Genomic DNA, 23,531 nt, shown 5'->3' with positions numbered 1-23,531 from the left:
TCGCGGGCTTCCTGTCCCCCGCGCCCGCTCAGCCCGGCTGATGCCACAGGCGGCGACCCGCGCATTCGGCGCGCGCTCCCGGGGTTCGGGTCGCCCTCGGAGGCCGCCCACCTGCTCTAGGGACGCCGAGCGGGCGTCCCCGGCCGGGTCTCTGCGCCGGGCAAACGCTGGAGCAGAATGACGGAGATGACGAAAGAGCTGACGCCACGCCGCCCACCCGGTCGCCACCGGGGCCGCACACGCCGCCCAGCCCCGCCCGCGAGGTGGACGGGCCCGATCGCTCACGCCCACGCCGGTCCCGCGGGAAGCGCCCCGCCCCGCCCACTCGCCCGCCGCAGGGTTTCCCACGGCCCCCGCCCGCCCCCTGCGCCTCACGCCCGGCCGCCCGCCCTCCCCGCCGCCGGGCGCGCCCAGGCCTTGCGCGAACATGGCGCTTGTCCCCTGCCAGGTGCTGCGGGTGGCCATCCTGCTGTCCTACTGCTCTATTCTGTGCAACTACAAGGCCATCGAAATGCCCTCGCATCAGACCTACGGAGGGAGCTGGAAATTCCTGACGTTCATTGATCTGGTAAGGCCATCCCCCGCCTACCCCTGTTCCTCCTGCACTCCGAGCCTGTGTGTGTTGGTGGGTGTGCGAGCACCTGCGCGCGCCTGCAGCATCCACCCCCGTCCTCGTCTCTTGCCCAGTGACCGGGTCTGAAGGCCTGGGTGCCCCCGCAGCAACACCTTCTGAAGCACCTAACCTCACCTGGTAGCTGGGCACGAGTGGAGGTGGGGTGCAGCCAGGTGGTAGGCTATTTGGAGGGAGAAACACACTTGCTTCTAAGAGGTGATAGGGGAAGATTCTCAACTTAGCAAATGGATCCGACGACCTTGATCATGAGTGGCCCGCATTGGCCCCCAACGTGCTTTCCAGAGCACCCACCGTGGGATCAAGTTGCAGCAGCTGAAGGAAACTGGGTATTGTTTTGGCGCTTCCTCTGAAAGGACCAAAGTCCTCCTCATAAAGAAGAGAAAGCTCATAAAGAAGAGCAAGTGCCTAATAAAGTTGTCTTCTTTGCATCTGTTTTTTGCCCATTGTCAGTATTTACTTTCAACCTCCCCCCCTAAACATTAGACCATAGAGAGTTTCAAAATGCATTTGCACTGTGACTCTACACTTTTCCATATCTTCCCATATAAAAGTTCGCAGTAGTTTGCATAAGCAGCTCCTCTATTGGCACAACATGACAACCTTGGCAGTTGCAGTTGTTTAGTTTTTTTTTTTTTTTTTTTTTTAATCCACTTCTGGCACTAAAAGGGCCAGAGAATCAGAACATGAGCATAAGACCCAATAGGGACATGGGTGGAGCCAGGGAACTTGAAGGTGAAAGGTGACTAAGACTGGCTCAAACACACACCAAAAGATGATCAAGCATGGACAGAGAAAACAGAAGCAAGGAGTTCTAAGGACTAGACAAAATGTAGAACCTATTCCTGGATTGCCAGTACTGCCTAGCCAAGATTATACAGGAGGTTGGCCACCTGAGCATGATTGTAATCTCTTAATTGTTGACCCTCCATTTTGATGAAGAGAACTTGATACCTGTTTTGAGATATTTCCAAAGGCTTAGGATCCCTCAAAGCATGCAATCAGAGGGTCTTTGTGTAGATATACCATTTTAAATTGGTCTCGGAGTTCCCGTTGTGGCGCAGTGGTTAACGAATCCGACTAGGAACCATGAGGTTGGGGGTTCGATCCCTGGCCTTGCTCAGTGGGTCGAGGATCTGGCGTTGCCGTGAGCTGTGGTGTAGGTCGCAGACGTGGCTCGGATCCCGCCTTGCTGTGGCTCTGGCGTAGGCCATCGGCTACAGCTCCGATTGGACCCCTAGCCTGGGAACCTCCGTATGCCTCGGGAGCAGCCCTAGAAAAGGCAAAAAGGCAAAAAGCCAAAAAAAAAAAAAAAAAAAAAAAATTGGTCTCACGTTAGATACTTTCAGAGGGAATTTAAGTCATTTTTCCCAGCACTCTCCAAACTGGATACCAAGACTGCCCAGGGCATAGACTGTTTCAGGGGTTTCAATTTTCAGTTCCTCAATTTCCAGCTCTTTCTTGAAACTGATCTGCTTCTGAACACAGGTCATGCCTGCCAGTTCTCCTTTATTTCTGCTCCATTCATCCAAAGGAAAAGCACATGACAAGGCCCTGTGCTATATTTATCTGTTCCTCTTTGCCTTCAGAAGATAGGTCACTAGAACTGTCTTCATATTTGATTGAAAAATGAAGTCAGACTTATCCTGACAGAGAGTCTTCTTGGGTTGATTGGCTGGTCAATGAGGACTGGCTCATGTAGCAGACATTTTCCATAGACTGAGTGAAACCTGCAGCCCTGAGGTTCTGATAAATATGTATCAGAGCCTTAGAAAGAAATCATTTCCCCCTTTCAACTGTCTAAACTCACAAGTAAAATATTTAGATGTTATTTGAAAATATGTGCATAGATTTTCAGAATTCTTTTTTTTTTTTTTTTTTTTGTCTCTTTTGCCTTTTCTAGGGCCGCTCCCGAGGCATATGGAGGTTCCCAGGCTAGGGGTCTAATCAGAGCTGTAGCCGCCGGCCTATGCCAGAGCCACAGCAACTCGGGATTCGAGCTGAGTCTGCGACCTACACCACAGCTCATGGCAACGCCAGATCCTTAACCCACTGAGGAAGCCAGGAACTGAACCTGCAACCTGCTAAGGAATAGTGCTGATGGAGACCCCACTAGAGCCATGGGAACTACGAACAGTTCTCAGAAGCCCATTTACATTAGATGTAGTTTTGGGGATGCAGGGGGATCACCAGGTGAGAGGGGTAGAAATTGAGGGTATGGGTTAACCCCCGAGAAAGAGAGATGACTAGTTCTCACACTGACATTGCTTACTGGGTGTTACAAAAAACAAGTTTCTTGTGTGACATGAAACTGTAGTGGAGCCAATCTGACTGCTTAAACGGTCGTACAGTTTATATTTTAACATGTGAAAGTTGGACTTGCCTATTTGAAATAGTGATAATCACCACAAATATACTTTTGTTTATCAGAATTCAGGCCATAAATTTAAATTTGAAACTTTTATGGTGTTTCGTATTTAAATTCGGTCTGTATAGGCCCTTCAGCCAATCCTTCAGACTTTTTACTATCTGTGGCTTCTGATTGAAATATAATCTTTAGTCAGGGGTTCTTGTGAGAAAGTATGCCTAGAGTATATTAAAAAAACACTCATGCAAAGTGTTATTCTTTTTATTATTAGAGATTTAGGGTCTTTAGAGCTTAAGCATTGTACAGCTGTTAAAACAACTAGCCTGTCAATCCTTACTAATGGCACAAAAAGAGTAGACTACTATAGTTTGCCATTAAACTTTTCATTTTTCTTGTGTTTAAAAAATAAATAAATAAACTTTGTTACTCAGTGCTTTGGACATTTTTAATGATTCTGAGCTCATTAGCACAATTTTGGGAGAGGGTTTGGCTTCTCACCATTTCGGCGAGAAGGGCCTTGTTCCGGAGCTTGGATCCCAGCGAGTCAGGACCTTTACTCGTGCCGACAATCTGATTCCATGATCTGCGGCATCAGTTTACCAGAATGAAAGTCAGGAGTCTCAGGCAACATGTATCCAGGAGAATATGACTGTGTGGCAATGGCCGTTGCAGCTGTATCCCTGTCTGTCTGAGTATGAGAGCCATCCCAATAGGTTCAGAGCTCGTGATTCAAAAGCGAAATGCAAGTTACTGCTCTCCTTAATCTTATATTGTTATGGTTATTTCCCAAGAGCTTTTTTTCCCTACAATTCAACAACTGAAAGTGCTTCGGGAAGATTCCAGTTAGTACATGGAACCCTGTCTCTGTGTGATAAGCAGAATGATAGATCCCCAAAGAATGTCTGTATCCTAAGCTCTGGTACCTCTGAATATGTTGGGTTACATGGCAAAGGAATTAAAGTTGCTAATCAGCTGACCTTCAGATAGAAGATTTGTCCAGATTATCCATGCTACCACAAGGTTTCTTAGAAGTGGAGGGAGGCAGAAGTCAGTTGGAGGAAGATTGATCGTGGAAGAAAGTCGCAGAGAGATGCTGGCTTTGAAGATGGAGGAAGAGGCTAAGAGCCAAGGAATCTGGGTGGTGTCTACCAGCTAGAATGAGCCAGGAAATAAATTCTCCCCTGGAGCCTCCAGAAGGGACATAGCTCTACTGACACCTTGATTTTAGCCCAGTGAGACCCATTTTGGACTTCTGACCTCCAGAACTATGAAATAATAAATCTGTGTTTAAGCCACTCAATTTATGGTAATTTGTTACAGCAGCAATAGAAAACTGGTACACTTGGCTCTTGCTGTGACCTGGGAAAAAACCTTAAATGTTGTACTTAAGCAGTGACTCAGTTCTTTTATGTTAGATAGCTAGTTAATTTTAACTTTAATCAAAATACAGGTTTTTGCCTCCTGCATCCATGAAACTATGCTGAGGTGATGCACATGTGACAGCGGGCAAGATGAGAGTCTATAAAAACTGAAAGACATTGGAAAAATTAGGCCTTTTCTTTACTGTGAAATATTTTAGAAATTATCATTATGCAACTTACCATGCCAGGAGGAATATTCTTAATTGGAAATAAGCTGGAAAGAAAGAAAATTTTAACTAAACTTACTATAATGTTCAAATATTTTCTTTTTCCCTTTTTTTTTTTTTTTTTTTTTTTTTTTTTGTCTTTTGTCTGTTTTTAGGGCCACACAGGGGCAATGGAGGTTTCCAGCCTAGGGGTTGAATTGGAGCTGTAGCTGCTGGCCTACGCCACAGCCACAGCAACTCAGGATTCAGGCTGCACCTGCAACCTACACCACAGCTTACAGCAATGCCGGATCCTTAACCTGCTGAGTGAGGCCAGGGATTGAACCCATGTCCTCATGGATACTAGTCAGGTTCATTAACCACTGAGCCACAATGGGAACTCCTCAAATATTTTCTTGAGCACTGCACAGCTGATGAATGTTCTTCAAATGATGCAGATTCATTCACTTACTCACCAACTAAATAATAATAATTGCCCCCCTCCAATAGAAGAAATAAAGAATCAGAATCAAACCAGCATAGATAAATACAAAGAAAAAAGAAACTAGATGTTGAGGCCTCAAAGTAGTGCTGGAATACAATAGGTGTTTACTAAACATCTGAAGAAATGGAAACTTTCCAAGTGTTCAGTGAGTATTCTTGTCCTATTTCCTCCTAAGACGTTCAAAATAATAGGGATTTTTGGAACTATTATCAACAGGAATTTTATTCAGCTCTCTGTGGTAGAATGTCTAACCCATGCATGAGAATCAACTTCTTTGAAAAGTGTAAACTGGACATTTGATATAAAAGTGAAATTAGTATGGATATTGGATTTAATATGCTTTGATTTTTAGAGGTTGAAACAGAAATTTGATGATCCCATTTGCTGTAGTTTATGGTATTTACCGTTTGGAGGGTTATCATGTCTTAGAGCCCCAGTGTGTTCGTTCTTTCTCCTCTACTGACTTTTCATTCTTGCGTGGGCACAACACTGGTTAGGCCCTACCTCCTCCAAGTGTGGTCCGAGGACCAGCAGTAGCCTGATCTGGGAGCCTGGTAGAAATGTGGAACCTCCAGCTCCACCCCACACCTTCCGAATCAGAGTCTATCTGTTGGTAAGATCAGTCGATGATTCTGCGGCACATTCTGATTTGATAAATGCTGCTCTAGCCAAGCTTTTTCGGTCTTGTAATCTAACATGGAATCGTTTGTAAGCTGCAGCCTTCATATCTTAATTCTGTGCACTATATTTAAAACATATTTAAACATATTTCAAAATATGTTTAATAATATCACTTTTACTGTGACGTAGTTAAAAACACGTTAAAAAGGACAATTTTAAAGTAAAAGAGAAAAATATGTTTTTTGGCACCAAGGATAGGCTTTTTATTGCAATGGAGAAACAAGTTTAGCTAATCTTCAGGGAAACCAGATGAAAAGGAATACTTTTTTGATTGCATTGTCCCTACTGTTGGAATAAAGGCGGCATAATAGTTTATCAGGAAAAATATAACTTTTCCAGTCAGTGACTTTGCAAGGTTATTTATCACTCAACTAGTCATATAAAGGACATGGGGGTAGCATAGCAGATAGTGCTTTTGGTGGTTTTCTAGCAGAATATCTGTAGAAATATTCTTGTAGTTGATGTTTTTTATATTACGATTTTACAAAAGCCAAAGTCATGGTCATCTGTTTTGACTGAGTGAAGGCATTTTTGCAGAGGTTTAAGGTAATATAATCTAGGTACTTATTTTTGTTATCTAAATCCATTTTGCAAAAGAATTTAAGAAAACCACAGAGGGAGCAGGATAAATAAGGGCTCAGATGTTGAAAGGTTGGGGTGTTCAAAGAACAGGAAATGGTCAAATATACCTGGAGGATACATTTTTTGCTTTTAGACATACTTAGAATTTTTGACCTTTAAAAATGTCAAAAAAAGGGAGAATAAACTGTGTAAGTATACTAAATAATGCATTTCAGTTTATCTTATATTTATTTATATACTTACAATAAAATATTCTTGACTCCAGTCCATGGCTTAATTTTAAATAGGAAATAAAATATCTTGAGAAGAGATTCTGTATACTATTATGTAACTATGATACTTAGCCTTGCCAGTCAGAAACCACAGAGTGCCATGTGAAGGCCAGTAGTTCACTGAGTACTCCGGAAAAATTAGGTGGTATTTTTTTTTTTTTTTTTTCTGGATGTTATCCAAAGAGGGTGAAACTGCAATTTTTTTCCCCCCCTTCGGTACAATCAGACTTGACCCTGAAATGCACATAAACTTGAACGATTAGATCATGCTTTTTCCTAACCTGGGGGAAGAATGGTGAGTATAATTCTTTGCATAGAGTCTTCTTCCCCCCTCTTTGAAAGTGTTTCTTTTGGATCAAACATAAAATACAGGCCTGGTTTTGTCAGAGTTGGGGAAATAGTTGATGATATAATCGCCCATTCCCTTTCTTAGTTGCAAATGTTATTGAAATCACAGAGAGTCATCTGACCACTAGTTGAGGTCACTTCTTTTCCCATCCTTGCCATTCCCCGTGTCTGGTATTAACATTTAGCAAAATTGGTAGCTGCTCTTGAGGGCTTTCATTTGTTTCTCTGTGTTCCCCTGAAATGTCATATGTTTCTGGGGAAGTGTGAACAATAGTACAGTTTTCCATATTGAACCAGATGTTCCAGGCACACTTGGAAAAATCTTACAGCTTAGGATTCCGTAGCAACATAGCTTTTGTGTCTAGCAGGCTGTGGCTGGCCAGTTAAAGGGCCCCTTTCTCACCTGCAGAGTAATCCTATTAGTGGACAGTGAGCACAGAGCTCTCTGGGCGTCAGAGCCCCCTGGATCAGACCCATGGTGGAGTGCAGCCAGCAATAGGATGCTGCTTCCGCAGGCTGGGTCAGGACAGGCTAGTCAAGAATTACCAGAGAAATTGTTTGAATTTGCAAAGTGGCAATAGAGCAAATGGCTTGTGTTCATGACAGTGGAATTCTAAAACGTCTGTTAGACAATGGTTTAGCCCCTTCTTACTGACTTATATTTGTACCTGTCAGACTGTGTAACTTAAACATTTAATTTCAAAAGCAATACATAGAATTCTGGAAAATACAGGAAACCATAGAGAAGCAAATATGTTCCATCTTATTTGTCTCTAATTTTCTGTGCACCTTAGCATTTTAGTGCTTCAAGATGCTATTTATTTTAGAACTTTATGAACACACAGAAACACACATAGAGGGGGAGTCAGGCTGAAGATATGTGTGTGTGTGCATTTATATATTCAGATTTGGGAAAAACGTTCTTTATAAAAATTATTTTAAAATATGTAAAAGAGATACAAATGTAAGTATTTTGGTGTTTACCTTTTGAGCCATATATATACTTTTCTTTAAAACAAGAGTTCAGTATGTATGTATGGTTTGTATAAATTTTTTATTTATAAAAATAACTTTATTTTTAAAATTAATACTCACCCCAATTCACTCTTTTTGGTGTCCAGTTCTAAATTTTGGCAGATGCATAGAATCACATAGCCACCAATATAGTCACTAGAAATATTCCCTGTATCTTAACAACCACAAGTTTGTTTTTTATCCTCATAGTTTGGCCTTTTCTAGGACAATTTATAAAGCATGCAGTAGCTAGCCTTTGAGTCAGGCTCTTTTCATTTAGCATAATGCATTTCAGATTCCTTCACGTCTCTGTGTGCATTCACAATTTGTCCCATTTGAATGCTGAGTAGTAGTTTCTGGGATTGATACACCGCTTTGTTGATTCCCTCATAAATTGAAGTGGATTTGAGTTTTTCCAGTTTGGGGCAATTATGAAAGAAGCGGCTATAATTCTTTGTGAACAAGTCTTTATATGAACATGAGTTTTCATTTTTACTAGGAGTGGGATCACTTGGTTATACGCCAAGTATATGATCAGCTTGTACCGTGTTGCTTTGCCATCAGCAGTGCGTGAGAGTTCCAGTTGCTCCGTGTCCTTGTCAGTGTGTGGCATTGTCAGTTTTTCTTCTTCTTGAGCTGTTGGAATAGTTGCGTGGTGGTATCTCATTATGGTTTTAGTTTGCATTTCTCTCATGACTGATGATGTTACACACACTATATGAAGTGTCTGTTCAAATCTTTTGCCCATTTTTTTAAAAAAAGGTTGTTTTCTTACTGTTAAGCTTTGAGAAGTTTTGTGTGTGCTGAATAAAAGTTCTTTGTCAAATATGTGATATGCAAACATTTTCTTCCTGGCTGGGGAGATCTTTACATTTTATTAGTACAAATGACCCCTGATTTAACATAATGCGACTTCATTTTTTTTTTTTTTTGTCTTTTGTCTTTTTTAGAGCCGCACCTGTGGCATATAGAGGTTCCCAGGCTAGGGGTCTAATCAGAGCTGTAGCTGCTGGCCTACACCACAGCCACAGCAATGCCAGATCTGAGCCACATCTGCGACCTACACCATAGCTCACAGCAACGCTAGATCCTTAACCCACTGAGCTAAGGATCCTAGTCGGATTCATGGTTCCTAGTCGGATTCATTTCCGCTGCACCACAATGGGAACTCCCTTAATGATTTTTTGACTTTTTGATGGTGTGAAAGCGATACAAATTCAGTAGGCACTGTACTTCAGTTTTTAATTTTGATCTATTCCTGGGTTAGCCATATATGATACAATCCTTTCTCATGATGCTGGGCAGCAGTAGCCATAGCTCATCAGTCCTGTGGTCAGGAGGGTAAACAATATACCTGCAGCCATTCTGTACACCCACAACCATTCTGTTTTTCACCTTGAGTAGAGTGTTCAATAAATTACAGGAGACATTCAATACTTTATTATAAAATAGGCTTTGTGTTAGATGATTTTGTGCAACTGTAGACTAATGTAAGTATTCTGAGCATGTTGAAAGTAGGTGAGGCTAAACTGTGAAGTTGGGCAGGTTGGGTGTATTAAATGCATTTTTTACTTACACAGTATTTTCACCTTACCATGAACTTGGCAGGATATGACGCCGTGCTAAGTTGAGGAACGTATGTAGGATCTTTTGCAGAGCAAAGATTTATGTTTTTGATGACAATTACTATTTTATTTCATGGAATATGCTTTTAATATTTAAGAACTTTTTACCTAACCCAAGTTCACAATGAGTTTCTCCTTTATTTCCTTTTATAAATTCTGTTAATTTTATTGTTTTACATTTAGGTCCATGATCCGTTTTGAGTAGTGTTTTATATAAGGTATGAAGTAGACTTGAGTCCCTTTTTTTTCCCCTTTTTTTTTTGCATATTCATGTACAGTTTGTTCCACCGCCATTTCTTGAAAAGACTGTGTTCTCTTACCATTGAATTGCCTTTGCCTTTCTGTCAGAAATCAGTTGAGTGCATCGTAGTCTGTTTCTGGACTCTGCTCTCTCCCACTGTGTCTGTTTGTTCACAAGTACCACGCTGTATTGATTATTGCAGTTTTGTCATTAAGACCTGAAAGCAGGTAGTGTGAGTCCTCCAGCTTTGTTCTTTTTTCAAACTTTGTTTAGGTGTTCCAATTATTTTGTCTCTCTTAACATTTTAGAATGCTCTTCTCAATATCCAAAAATAATACTACTGGGATTTTTGAGTGGGATTTCATTGAATCTTTAGAACAATTTGGGAGAAATTGACATCTCAACAATATTTACTCTTCCAATTCATGAACAGGACATAGCTTTCCATTTATTTAGATCTTTCATTTAGTTCATCAGTGCTTTGTAGTTTTCAGCACATAACTTCTATGCATATTTTGTTAGATATACCCAGGTGTTTTCTTTTTATTAGTGCTGTTATAAATGGTGCTTTTAAAAAATTAGCTTTTATTAAAGTTTTTATATTTAACTGACATTTTAATTGCGCTTACTGTGGAGGCATGTCAGTTGTAAGATCTGTGTGGGCTTTATTTGGTTTCTCTCAATGGGAACATCTTGTATAACTGTAGGATAATATTGCAACCAGGATATTGACATTGAAGCAGTTAAAATACGTAACAGTTCCATCACCACAAGGATACGGGTAGCACTTTTATGGCCGCATCTGCCTTCTCTCTTTGCCTGATCCCTGACCTTTGGCAACCATTAATTTGTTTTCTATTTCTGTGGTTTTGTTATTTCAATAATATTATACAAATGGAATCATACATGGCTTTCTGGAGTTTTCTGTTTTCATTCAGAACAAGTCCCTGGAGATTCACCCAAGTTGTTGTAGGTGTCTGTAGGGGTCCTTTTCTATACTGTATGGTATTTCATGGTATGGATGCACCACACTTTGTTTAACCATTCATCCATTGAAGATCATCTGGATTGTTCGCATTTTTTTTTTCGTCTTTTTGCCTTTGCTAGGGCTGCTCCCGCGGCACATGGAGTTCCCAGGCTAGGGGTCTAATCGGAGCTGTTGCTGCTGGCCTACACCACAGCCACGTGGGATTCTTAACCCACTGAGTGAGGCCAGGGATCGAACCTGAAACCGCATGGTTCCTAGTCGGATTTGTTAACCACTGCGCCATGACGGGAACTTCTGGATTGTTTCCATTTTTGAGCTATTATGAATAAAGCTACTATGAGCATTCACATACAGGTTTTTATGTGAACATAAATTTTCATTTCTCTAGCATACATATCCAGGAGGCCAGCTGCTGTGTTGTATAGTGGTTGTAATTTTAGTTTTAAAAGAAACTGCCCGGAACCAGAGAATGGCTATACCATTTTACATTTCCATCAGCAATATGTGAGTGATCCAGTTTCCCCTCATTCTTGCCAGTTATTTGATATTGTCAATATTTAAAATTTTTAGCCATTTTGATTGGTATATAGTGCTCTCCTTGTGGTTATAATTTGTATTTCTCAAATGGTTAATAATCTTGAACATTTTTTCATGTCTTGCTATGTATAACCTCTTCAGTGAAACAAATAGTGTTTTTTTTTTTTTAATTTTACTTTCTGGTTGTTCATTGTTACTATATATTGTTACTATATACTACATGCATTCAATTTTTTGCGTATCGATTTCACATCCTGTGATTTTGCTAACTTGCTTATTCATTCTAGAAGTTTTGTTGTAGATTTAACAAAATCTACTTTGTAGATTTAACAAAATCTTTTTTATGTAGAGAATTCATATCATCTGCTAACAGAGATAATTTCCTTTCTTTGTAATCTTTATGCATCTTTTTTTCTCTTTCATGCTTTATTGCATTGGTTAGACTTCTAATATGATATTGAACATAAGTGGTGAGAGTGAATAGTCTTGTCATTTCTGTTTTAGGAGAAAACAGTCTTTAAGTAAGTAAACAGTCTTTATAGTTAAACAGCAATTAAGTATAATATTAGATATAGTTTTTTGCATGTATCCATTATCTGTTTGAGTACATCTCCTTCTATTGTTTATTGAGAAGCTTTTTTTAAAAAAAATCATAAGTGGATGTTGAATTTTGTCATATGGTTTAACTGCATTTATTAATATGTTCATATGGATTTTTTTCTTGTTAATATGGTGAATTACATTGATTTTTTAATATTATGTCATTTTTACATTTCTGGGGTGAATGCACTTGTTTGTGGTATATTGTCCTTTTTATATATTGCCGAATTTGATTTGCTAGTATTTTGTTGATTTTACCTCTCTGTTAATGAGGAATATTTGCCTATAGTTTTTTTTTTTCTTTGGCTGACCTTGATTATTAGTATAATGCTAGCCTTTTTCTTCCTCAGTGTTCTGAAAGAGATTGAGTAGAATTAGTCTTACTTCTTCCTGAAATTTGGGATAGAATTCACAAATGAAAACCACTGTGCCTGGTGTTTTCTATGTTAAAAACTCAAATTGGTTGACTTTTTTGACTATTCAGGTTATTTTTTTCCTTTTCATTGAGCTATATAACTATTCAGGTTATTTTTTTCTTTTTCATTGTGATAAGACTTTGTATCTTTCAAGGAGTTGATCCATTTCGTCTAAATTCAGCATTCTCTTCTTATATTTCTTTTATTGTCTTTAGGATCTACAGTGATAACTATAATTCCATTCCTGACATTGGGAATTTGTTTTATCTCTTTTTTTCTTCATCAGTCTGGCTAAAAATTTTTCAATTTTATTTTATTTTTTCAAAAATCAGATTTTGGTTTCATTTTTTTTCTATTATTTTTCTGCTTTTAATTTAATTAATTTCTGTTTTTAACCTTTATTTCTTTCTCCCTTCTGTTTGTTTTGAGTATAATTGGTTTTTTTTTTCTGTTTTGTACTTATTTTATTCAATAAAGAACAGCACTGCACATGGCTCAGAATATATATGAATTACTAATATTCCTCTAAGTGTTATTCCTCATGCAGGGAGAGGAAGAGTGATTGCCTGATATTTACTCTTTTTTTTTCTTTTTTTTAAAGTTTTATTGAAGTATAGTTGATTTACAAGGTTGTGATAATTTCTGCTGTACAATAAAGTGATTCAGTTACATACGTACACACATTCATCCTTTCAGATTCTTTCCCCACATAGATTGTCACGGAATATTGGGTAGAGTTTTCTGTGCTGTACAGCAGGTCCCCTTTGGCCAATCATTCCATATGCTTCATTGTACATATACTAATCCCAAACCGCCAGTCCATCCCTCTCCCCTCAACCTCTTCTCTTTGGTAACTGTAAATTTTTTATTAGTTTCTTAATGTGGAAACAGATTATTCATTTTTTAAAAAACTGAGCCCTTCTTGGAGGAAGTTCCCGTCATGGCGCAGCGGTTAACGAATCCGACTAGGAACCATGAGGTTGCCAGTTCGATCCCTGGCCTTGCTCAGTGGGTTAAGGATCCAGCGTTGCCACGAGCTGTGGTGTAGTTTTCAGACGTGGCTCAGATCCTGCATTGCTGTGGCTCTGGCATAGGCCAGTGGCTACAGCTCCAATTAGACCCCTATCCTGGGACCCTCCATATGCTGCGGGAGCGGCCCTAGAAAAGGCAGAAAGACCAAAAAAACCAAAAAACAAAAACAAAAAAAATTGATCCCTTCTTCCCTTTTAAAAGCATGTAATACAAAATACTTCTTTAGTTGCATCTCACAAGTTTTAATGCATTTTATTTTATTTTCATAGTCATTCATGTCAAAATATTTTAAAATTTTCTTTGAGTCTTTCTATTTAAAAAAAAATTATTCAGACTGTATTTTTTTGAGCAGTTTTAGGTTCACAGAAAAATTGAGGGACATGTAGAGAGATTTCCCATATGTCCCTTGCCCCTACTAGAGTCTTTCTATTTTACCGTTTAAACATGTAGTGTTTAATTTACACATTTTTGGCTGAATCTCAGGTATATTTCTGTCATTTATTTCTAGTTTAATTCCATTGTGATCAGAGATCATTTTCTACATGATTTCAATTCTTTTAAATTTGTTAAGTTTGTTTTTAATGGCCTAGAATATCACGTTGAATATTTTATGTACACTTGGAAAAAATATGAATTTTTCTATTGGTGGGTGGAATGTTTCTTAAATGTCAGTTACATTAGTTTGGTAAATAATGTTGGTCAGATCTCTTATAACTTGCTGATTTTCTGTTTGGCGTCTCATTAACTGAGAGAGGAATATTGAAGTCACCATGTAAATTGTGGGTTTGTCCAGTTCTCATTTCAATTTTATCAGTTTTAATTCACATATTCTGGGGGCATGTACATTGTTAAGTACATACGCATTTATGATTGCTATATATCTTGATGAGTTTTTTGTTTTATGATTATAAATATTCTTCTTGTCTCTTGATAATTTTCTTTGTTTCAAAGTCTACTTTGCTTGATGTTAACATAACTTCTCCAGTTTTCTTTTGATTGATGTTTGAAATGTATATTTTTTATCCTTTTACTTTTATCTTATCTATATTGATATATTTAAAGTGGATTTTTTAGGAGTTCCCACTGTGGCTCAGTGGCAACAAACCCGACTAGTATCCATGAGGAAGCAGGTATGATCCCTGGCCTTGCTCAGTGGCTTAAGGATCTGGTGCTGCTGTGAGCTGTGGTGTTGGTCGCAGACGCAGCTCAGATCTGGCATGGCTGCAGCTGTGGCTGTGACTGGAAGCTACAGCTCTGATTCACCCCGTAGCCTGGGAACTTCCATATGCTGTGGGTACAGCCCTAAAAAGATATAAATAAATAAATAAACCTTTAAAAAATTAAAGTGAATTTTTTGTTGACAGCATACGAGTCTTATTTTAAAATTTAATTTGATAATCTCTGTATTTTAGTACATAAAATTTGCATTTAATTTAATTATTGATATGGTTGGATTTAGGTCTGCCATTTGGTATGTTTCTTTTTCTTACCCTTTTTTGTTCCTTCATTCCCCATTTCCTTACTTCTTCTGGATTATTTGAGTATTTTTTTTTTTTTTTTTTTTTAGTATTCATTTTAATTTAACTGGTGGCTATTTGGATATATCTCTTTCTATTATCATTTTAGTTGTCGTTCTATTGATTATCACATACACACCTCACTTTACACAATCTAGAGTAAACAGTTTACTGCCTTAATTAAAACATGCAAGTCTGGGGTTCCCACTGTGGCTGAGTGGTTAACAAACCTGACTAAGATGTGGGTTTGATCCCTGTCCTCCCTCAGTGGGTTAAAGATCCAGCATTGCTGTGAGATGTCATGTTGGTCACAGAAGCGGCTGAGATCCTGTGTTGCTGTGGCTGTGGCATAGGTCAGCAGCTACAGCTCCAATTTGACCCCTGGCCTGGGAACCTCCCTGTACTTCGGGTACGCCCCTAAAAACACAAAAGACAACCCCCTCCCAAAAAACATACAAGCCTTATCACTTTGCCCTCCCTACTTTATGTGATAGTTGTCATTTTAAGTACAGCTGCAGAACTTGAGAACTCCATAGACAATATTATAAATGCTGCTATCAATAGTCAAATATTTACATAATCTAGTACAGTAGAATCATCTGTAATATTTACCCAGATATTTACCATTTCTGTTGTTCTTCCTTCAGTCCTTATGACCATATTTCTCTCTAATATCATTTCCTGTATGCCTGAGAACTTTTTTTAGCATTTCTTTAAAAATGGGTCTACTCGGATTTCCTGTTGTGGCACAGCAGAAACGAATCTGACTAGGAACCATGAGGTTGCAGGTTCGACCCCTGGTCTTGCTCAGGGGATTAAGGATCCGGCACTGCCATAAGCTGTGATGTAGGTTGCAGATGCAGCTCGGATCTGGTGTTGCTGTGGCTGTGGCATAGGCTGGCAGCCATGGCTCCAATTAGACCTCTAGCCTGGGAACCTCCATATGCCACAGGTTTGGCCCTAAAAGGACGAAAAAACAAAAACAAAAACAAACAAAGAATGGGTTCACTAGCATCAAATTCTTTTAGTTTTCCTTAGTTGGAGAGTTTTTCTGTTTTGCCTTCAGTCCTGAAAAATATTTTCACTGGGTGTAAATTTCAAGTTAATAGTTCTTTTTTTTTTTTTATTTTTTGAAAGATGTTGTGCCACTATCATCTGGCCTCTGTGATTTCTGATAAGAAATCTTCAGTCATTCAGATCACTGCTTCCTTGAATGTAATCTTTGTTTTTCTCTAGTTTGCTTTATGTCTTTTTTCTCTTTATCTTTAGTTTTTACCAGTGTGACTGTGAGGTGTCAGGCCACAGCTTTATGAGTTTATCCTACTAAGGATTTGCTAAACCTCTTGAATCTGCAGTCTGATATCTTTCAGTCAGTTTGAAAAGTTTTCTGTCATTATTTCTTCAAGTATTCTTTCTGCACTCATCTATCTCTTTTGTTTCTTCTTCTGGGTCTCCATTGATATAATATTGTCCCACAGTTTCCGAGGGCTTGGGGTTTTTTCCAGCCATTTTTTTCTCTTTGTTCTTTAGTTTGTGTAGTTTCTATTGATTTATCTTTAAATTCACTGACTCTTTTCTTTGTTATCTGCATTCTGGTATTGAGTACATCCAGTGAGATTTTGAATTTCACATTTTGTCTTTTTCAGTTCTAAATTTTCCATTTTCCTCATAGCTTCTATTTCTCAACTATGAATTTCTGTCTTTTATTTCTTATTTATTTATTTATTTATTATTTTTGTCTTTTTTTAGCTATTTCTTGGGCTGCTCCCACAGCATATGGAGGTTCCCAGGCTAGGGGTCGAATCGGAGCTGTAGCCACCGGCCTACACCAGAGCCACAGCAACGCCAGATCCGAGCTGCGTATGCAACCTACACCACAGCTCATGGCAACGCCAGATCATTAACCCACTGACCAAGGGCAGGGACCGAACCCGCAACCTCATGGTTCCTAGTCGGATTCGTGAACCACTGTGCCACGACGGGAACTCCTATCTTTTATTCTTTTAAACAATGTTCACCTTTGTGTTATGGAGGATTGTAAGAACTGTCCTAAGTCCTTGACTTGTAATTCCAACACTTGGGACCCTTGGAATTGGTGTTTGTTGAGTATCTTTCTCCTTGATTATTGGTCGTATTTTCCTGGCTCTTTGTATATCAAGTTACTTTAGAATGTACACTGAACACATTGAATATTACTTTGTGAAACCCTGGGTCCTATTAAAGTCCTTTAAAGAATGTTGACTTGTTTGTCTAGTTGATTGTTTAGGGGGGAATCAAGCACATTAGGTTCAAGCCTCATAGTCTGTCTCATGATGGTTCTGATGTCAGCTGAATTTTCAAAGGTTTTGCCATACTTTTTTTGATTTACTGGAGCTTACACCACTCAAGGTTAGTCTAGAATTGGGGCAATGGTTTCTATGGTAGTTCAGGTCTTGACACCTCTGCTGCGCCTCTTTAGGTTTGTTTTGAGCAGGTCCATGGCTTATGTCCATTCGTAACACAGACTTAGGAGCTGTTCCTTTTCAGCTCTCTTCTCTCCATGATTTCTGCCATACAATCCAGCTCTCAAACACTCATTCTCTTGGTTCCTCTGGCCAGAAGAATGGAGTCCTCTTAGAATTTTAGCTTCCCATGACATTGTGAAGGCCTACACAATTGGAGCTCCCTTTATGGAGAAGTAGTAGGAGGTGAAAAACCTGTATAAGAAGGCTTCTTCTCCCAGTTCTCTGGCTAGAGAGATTTTTTTTTTCTTGGGGTTTTAGATACCTGTGCCACTGCCAGTTCAGCTCTGTAACTGAGCCTGGTCTCAGAGCAAGGCTGGGAGAGGAAAGAAAGGTGGGGGAAAAATAAAGAAGAATCTCCCCTATAATCTCCAGTACACAGGAGTATTCTCCCAGACCTCTGGCTGCCAAGAAGGTGTTTCTCCTAGAGTTTTTGCTGTCAATGCTTGCTGAACAATTCCAGAATTCAGCTTGCCTTCAAGTCCATTCTTTTTTTTTTTTTTTTTTTTTTTTTTGTCTTTTTGCCATTTCTTGGGCCACTCCCATGGCATATGGAGGTTACCAGGCTAGGGGTTGAATTGGAGCTGTAGCTGCTGGCCTATGCCAGAGCCACAACAACACAGGATCTGAGCCGTGTCTGTAACCTACATCACAGCTCATGGCAACGCCGGATCCTTAACCCATTGAGCAAGGCCAGGGATCAAACCTGCAACCTCATGGTTCCTAGTTGGATTTGTTAACCACTGAGCTACAACGGGAACTCCGCCTTCAAGTCCATTCTAAGGAAAAAAGGAAAATAAAAATTCATGAACCTAACCCCTTATGGTCCCTTATTCAAGTTTCCATTTTGATTCCCAAATATAACTGGTGTGTGTACTTTTCAAAGTCTGCAGGGGCGTTGCTTTTTGTATTATGTTGGGAGTTTTAGTTGTAATCAGTGGGAATGATAGGCTGTAGTCAACTTTCTCCATTTTGGCTGGTTCTGGAAGCAGCTTACATATCATTTTAATATCTATTTTTTCCACATGGAACATTTTAAAAGTATTTTTCCATGCCGTTACATGTTCTTCCATAACATCATTTTTTGGGCCTTGCTTAAGATATGCAGAAGTTCCCAGGCCAGGAATCGAACCTGCACCATAACAGCAACCTTAACCCATTGTGCCACAAGTGAACTCCATAACATCATTTTAAAATGACTGCATATTCCTTCATATGGGTGTTTATATTGATTGTCTTAGTGAGCATATGGATAGATAAATCTTAACATATATCCATGATTATTTTCTTAGGATAAATTATTAGAGGCAGATTTGCTATACAGAGTGTTTAAAAGAGTATCTTAACTTTAAGCCAATAAATATACGTTCTCTCCAATATCGTACTTATTTCTCTATATTCCTGCTAACAAATTTTTCTGTGAATAGAAAAATAATGCCAGTGATCACCTGAGGTGTTTCAGCCCCACAGTTTCCTGTCTAGGAGATGCTCTGCAAATATTTCATCACATGTCTCATAAATGTAAGTGACTAGCTGTCTTTGACTATCTTTAAAACCCAATGGCATTAGGCACCTTTGGTTTGGGTTCATAAATACAGCAGACCTGACTCTTGAAGCGCCTAACGCATCCTAATTAGGATGGAACTGACATGGCTGAAGTGAGCAAAATAGTTTTCTGTGCACAGTAATCATGAGTTTGCTTGTACATTCCACTCATCTTGCCTTAAAATTGTACTTTAGCTGAGTCATGAGCGATTTATTAGATCCAGTTTGAAAAGACAACATTAGGAGTCCAGGGAAAGTGTGTTTGCTATGACATTACCCACACTTTTCTTTGAATTACATGAACATCTTTGCTATTTCCAAAAAGATAGATGAACATTAAGAATATATATAGAATGGGAAAATAGCCTCCACCAAAATATTAAGGCATTTGTTCTATGTTAGAAAATATCACTTCTCTATCATCCTAGGTCCTGGCACACTTAAATTAGGCAATTTGACTGAATTTAGTGAAGGAATGATTTAGAAGTGTGAGCAGGTTGTAGAGAGGTCACAGATACTGCGCACAACTTGTGGGTCAGCAACAGGGCAAGTGACCACTGCTAGGCCTGGGCAGTGATCTTCTGTATTCATCTGGCATGCAGGGGCTCTGAGAAGTTAAGGAAACAAAACAAATACCCCAAGGTTCCTTTCCTGCCTCTGTCTGATTTCTTGCCAGTACTCTTTACTGGTTAAACCTACAGGAAGTCAGAAGATAAGAAAGCCTCTTAATGCAGTGCACAGAGAACTGACAAAATGAATATAGGGCAAATGATTGAATTTAAATCCCCGGCCATAAGCACATTCAGAAGTCATCTGGCTAATTTGCAACCATTTATATATGATTAAAAGCATTTTTGCTTCAGAAGGTATTGATTTATAGTTGAATGTATAAAAAGGTAGTTCTTAACATTTGGCCTTCTAGGAATATATGCCATCAGTTTATTGGAGAATTACAGGCAATGTGTTATATATCTATTAAATGGAGACTTTATATCTAAAGAGGGAAGTGCTTGGGTTTAGAAATTAGATTGAATTTGAATCCCAGCCTTTCCATTTACCAGTTATCTGACTTTGAGTAAATTTATTACCATCTCAAAGCTTAGTGTTGTTATTTTAATTTTTTAAATGAGAATAATAATAGTACCCATCACATAGAGTTGTAAGGGTTAATTGTGATAATATATACTAATTGCATTACTCAATGCCTGGTATATATCAAGTAGTTAATAAATGTTATTTACCATTATTCTAGTTATTACATATATACCTGTCACCAGGGACAATAACCATGATTTGAGAGGACTGTGGTCATTTTAGGATGAAACTAATTGCTTAACTGAGTATGATGTTCAGAAAGGATTGAGTGTACAGTGATCAAGTGAACAGGCTCTGGAGTAAAATCTTCTGGGTTGGCAGCCTAGTCTACCTCTGGCTTTTTCTTTGGGCAAGCCACTTAGCTGCTCTATGACCTAGTACCTTCATCTGAAAATCGAGGATGATAAAATATATATCATATGTATATACATATATATACATACACGCACACACACACACACACATATATATACACACAGTGAATGAAAATTCACAATAATGTAAAATATTTAGAATTTACAGTCAACCTAGTTTTGGAATCTGAGAAGATAGTCCCATGAAAGCCAGGGCTAGTGAAACTGTTTCCAAATATTTAATTGATAGCCCTCCATATCTGCTGGTCTAAAACCTGAGACGATGGTACTGAAGCTCTTTTCCTATTTCTGATTCAGAAATAACGTGTCTGGAAAGACGTCTCTTTATTCCAGGGGTGTAGATCTGGAAGGGAGCCAAAGGGTTGCCTAATTGTTGTCTGTAAAACCCGTAAAACAACTAGGCCAGAGGGAAATAGGAAAAGGACTAACAGAAGTGCAATGCCTTCTAAGAAATGTAATATTCACAAACAAATTGTTGCAGGTTTCTACTAATAAGCAGTAGTGTGCTCTGGGATTTATAGTTTCTCTTTCATGTACACCATTACTTTAGAGTGATTGAGAACCAGCCTGTGAGTCAGGAAAAATGGTTTTACAAAAGGGCAAATGTTTATCACCTGCAACACTTAGCAAATATTACTAAATAGAGCTAAAATTATAAATAACTATTCAACCATAGTTCTGAAACTAGAGCAGAACTGAAGTGAAAGAGTGACCCCTAGACCAATCTACATATGCTATCTATTGGAAAAATACTAGTCTTAGGTGAATCTTTGTTTTCTCTGAGCTGAGTAAATAGGAAAAAACCCAACAACTATATGAAACCCTTGACAATTATTGCATAACAAAGCAAATGGAATATCATCCTTAAAAAGAGCATGCTAATAAAATCATTTGCACCAGGAGACTAAAACATAGAAAATTGTTCAAAATCCACAGATTCATTAGAATGAATGGCATCCAGGAAGCAGAGTATAATGTAAATTGAGAATAGAGAAATGAGAAGGCAACAGGATGAGATGAAAAAGAAGGAGTGAGAGGACATTGATTGTAAGATGCTAAAAATGCAGTAGCCTCGAATCCCCTTGTGGTGCTGGTTAAGAATCCAGCATTGTTACTGCAGTGGCTTGGGTCATTGATACTTTGATGTGGATTTGCTGCCTGGTCTGGGAGCTTCCATGTGCTGTAGGCATGGCCAAAAAAATTAAAAGATAAAAAAATAAAATAAAAATTCAGTAGCAAAATTAAATATCTGCAATGGGGCCTGTAAAAACTAAAATTGATACTGTGGAAAATCAGATCAGTCCAGTGGAGAACAAACTAAAGAAATTCTCACAGAATTTAAAAGAAAGAGGATACCCATTTCTCTACACCCTTTCCAGCGTTTGTCAGTTGTTGACTTGTTAATGATGGCCATTCTGACTGGTGTGAGGTGGTACCTTATTGTAGTTTTGATTTGTATTTCTCTAATAATTAGTGAGTTGAGCATTTTTTCGTATGCCTGTTAGCCATCTGTATATCTTCTTTGGAGAAATGTCTATTTAGGTCTTCTGTCCATTTTTCAGTTGTGTTGTTTGTGTTGCTGTTGTTGAGTTGTATGAGTTGTTTTTATATATATATATATATATATATATATATATTTTTTTTTTTTTTTTTTTTTTTGTCTTTTGTTGTTGTTGTTGTTGCTATTTTTTGGGCCGCTCCTGCAGCATATGGAGGTTCCCAGGCTAGGGGTCGAATCGGAGCTGTAGCCACCAGCCTACGCCAGAGCCACAGCAACGCGGGATCCGAGCCGTGTCTGCAACCTACACCACAGCTCACGGCAACGCCGGATCGTTAACCCACTGAGCAAGGGCAGGGACCGAACCCGCAACCTCATGGTTCCTAGTCGGATTCGTTAACCACTGCGCCACGACGGGAACTCCTGTTTTTATATTTTTGAGATGAGACCCTTGTCTGGTGCATTGTATGCAAAGATTTTTTTTCCCATTCTGTGGGTTTTTTTTTCTTTCTTTCTTTCCTTTTTTTTTTTTTTTTTTTTGTAAATTGGTACAACCATTATGGAAAACAGTGTGAAGGTACCCCAGAAAACTAAATGTAGAACTACTGTATGATCCAGCAATCCCACTCCTGGGCATCTATTCAGACAAGACATTCGTTCAAAAAGATACATGCACTCCTATGTTCATCCCAGCACTGTTTACAATAGCCAAGACATGGAAAGCAACCCAAATGTCCATTAACAGATGAATGGGTTAAGAAGATGTGGTACATGTATACAATGGAATACTACTCAGCCATAAAAAGAACAAAATAATGCCATTTTCAGCAACGTAGATGAAACTAGAGATTCTCATTCTAACTGAAGTAAGCCAGAAAGAAAAAGATAAATCCTGTATGATATCATTTATTTGTGTAATGTAAATATGGCACAGATGATCCTATCTACAAAACAGAAACAGATCATAGCCAAGGAGAGACAGACTTGTGGTTCCCAAGGGGGCGGGGGGAGGGAGTGGAAGGAACAGGCAGTTTGGGGTTTTGGGATGCAAACTGTTACATTTGGAATAGATGGGCAATGGGGCCCTATTGTACAGCACAGGGAACTGTGTGTGATTGGGTCACTTTACTGTACAAGAGAAATTGAAGAAACGTTGTAAATCAACTATAATTTAAAAAAATTTAAAAAAGGAAAAGAAATTAAAAATAATGAAAAAGAAACTATAAGGTAAAGAGAATGGAGATTTAATAACAATTATTGATCATTTCTGAAAAATAAACCACAGAAATTAGAACTGAAATAATAATCAAAACAAAATTTAAAAAATTTCCTTGTGCTGAGGAAAGAAATGGTCTGAGCATATGAATCAGAAAGTTTCATTATCTCTCAGGCAAAGTAAATAAGAAATGACACACACTTAGACTCATCCTGGCAAAATTTGTGATTTAGAATAATTATTAACTCTCGTGTGAGTCTCCATACATGAGAAAAAAAATAAAGAACACTTTAACAAATTACCTGCTAAGGAGCAATTATTACAATACTCTGAGTCATCTAAATTTAGTGTCTATCATTTAGACAACAAATTAAAGTA

General features: G+C 38.7%; 1 protein-coding gene across 8 annotated transcripts in view; it reads left to right on the top strand.

Moving 5' to 3' along the window:
* Positions 218 to 23,531, top strand: part of AIG1 (androgen induced 1) — a 251,842-nt gene continuing 228,528 nt past the window's right edge. For 3 of the 8 annotated variants that reach the window (XM_021072473.1, XM_021072467.1, XM_021072459.1), the window contains exon 1: positions 218 to 568. In XM_021072473.1, the coding sequence (XP_020928132.1) occupies positions 428 to 568 (141 nt within the window). In that variant the 5' untranslated portion in view covers positions 218 to 427. The remainder of the gene's footprint in view (positions 569 to 23,531) is intronic. The other 5 variants (XM_021072450.1, XM_021072446.1, XM_021072454.1 and 2 more) reach the window with 3 other exon arrangements.

This window comes from Sus scrofa, chromosome 1 (genome assembly GCF_000003025.6).
Source record: "Sus scrofa isolate TJ Tabasco breed Duroc chromosome 1, Sscrofa11.1, whole genome shotgun sequence".
NCBI lineage: Eukaryota > Metazoa > Chordata > Mammalia > Artiodactyla > Suidae > Sus > Sus scrofa.
Note: the sequence above shows the minus strand (reverse complement) of the source record. Positions and strands in the feature narration are given on the sequence as shown.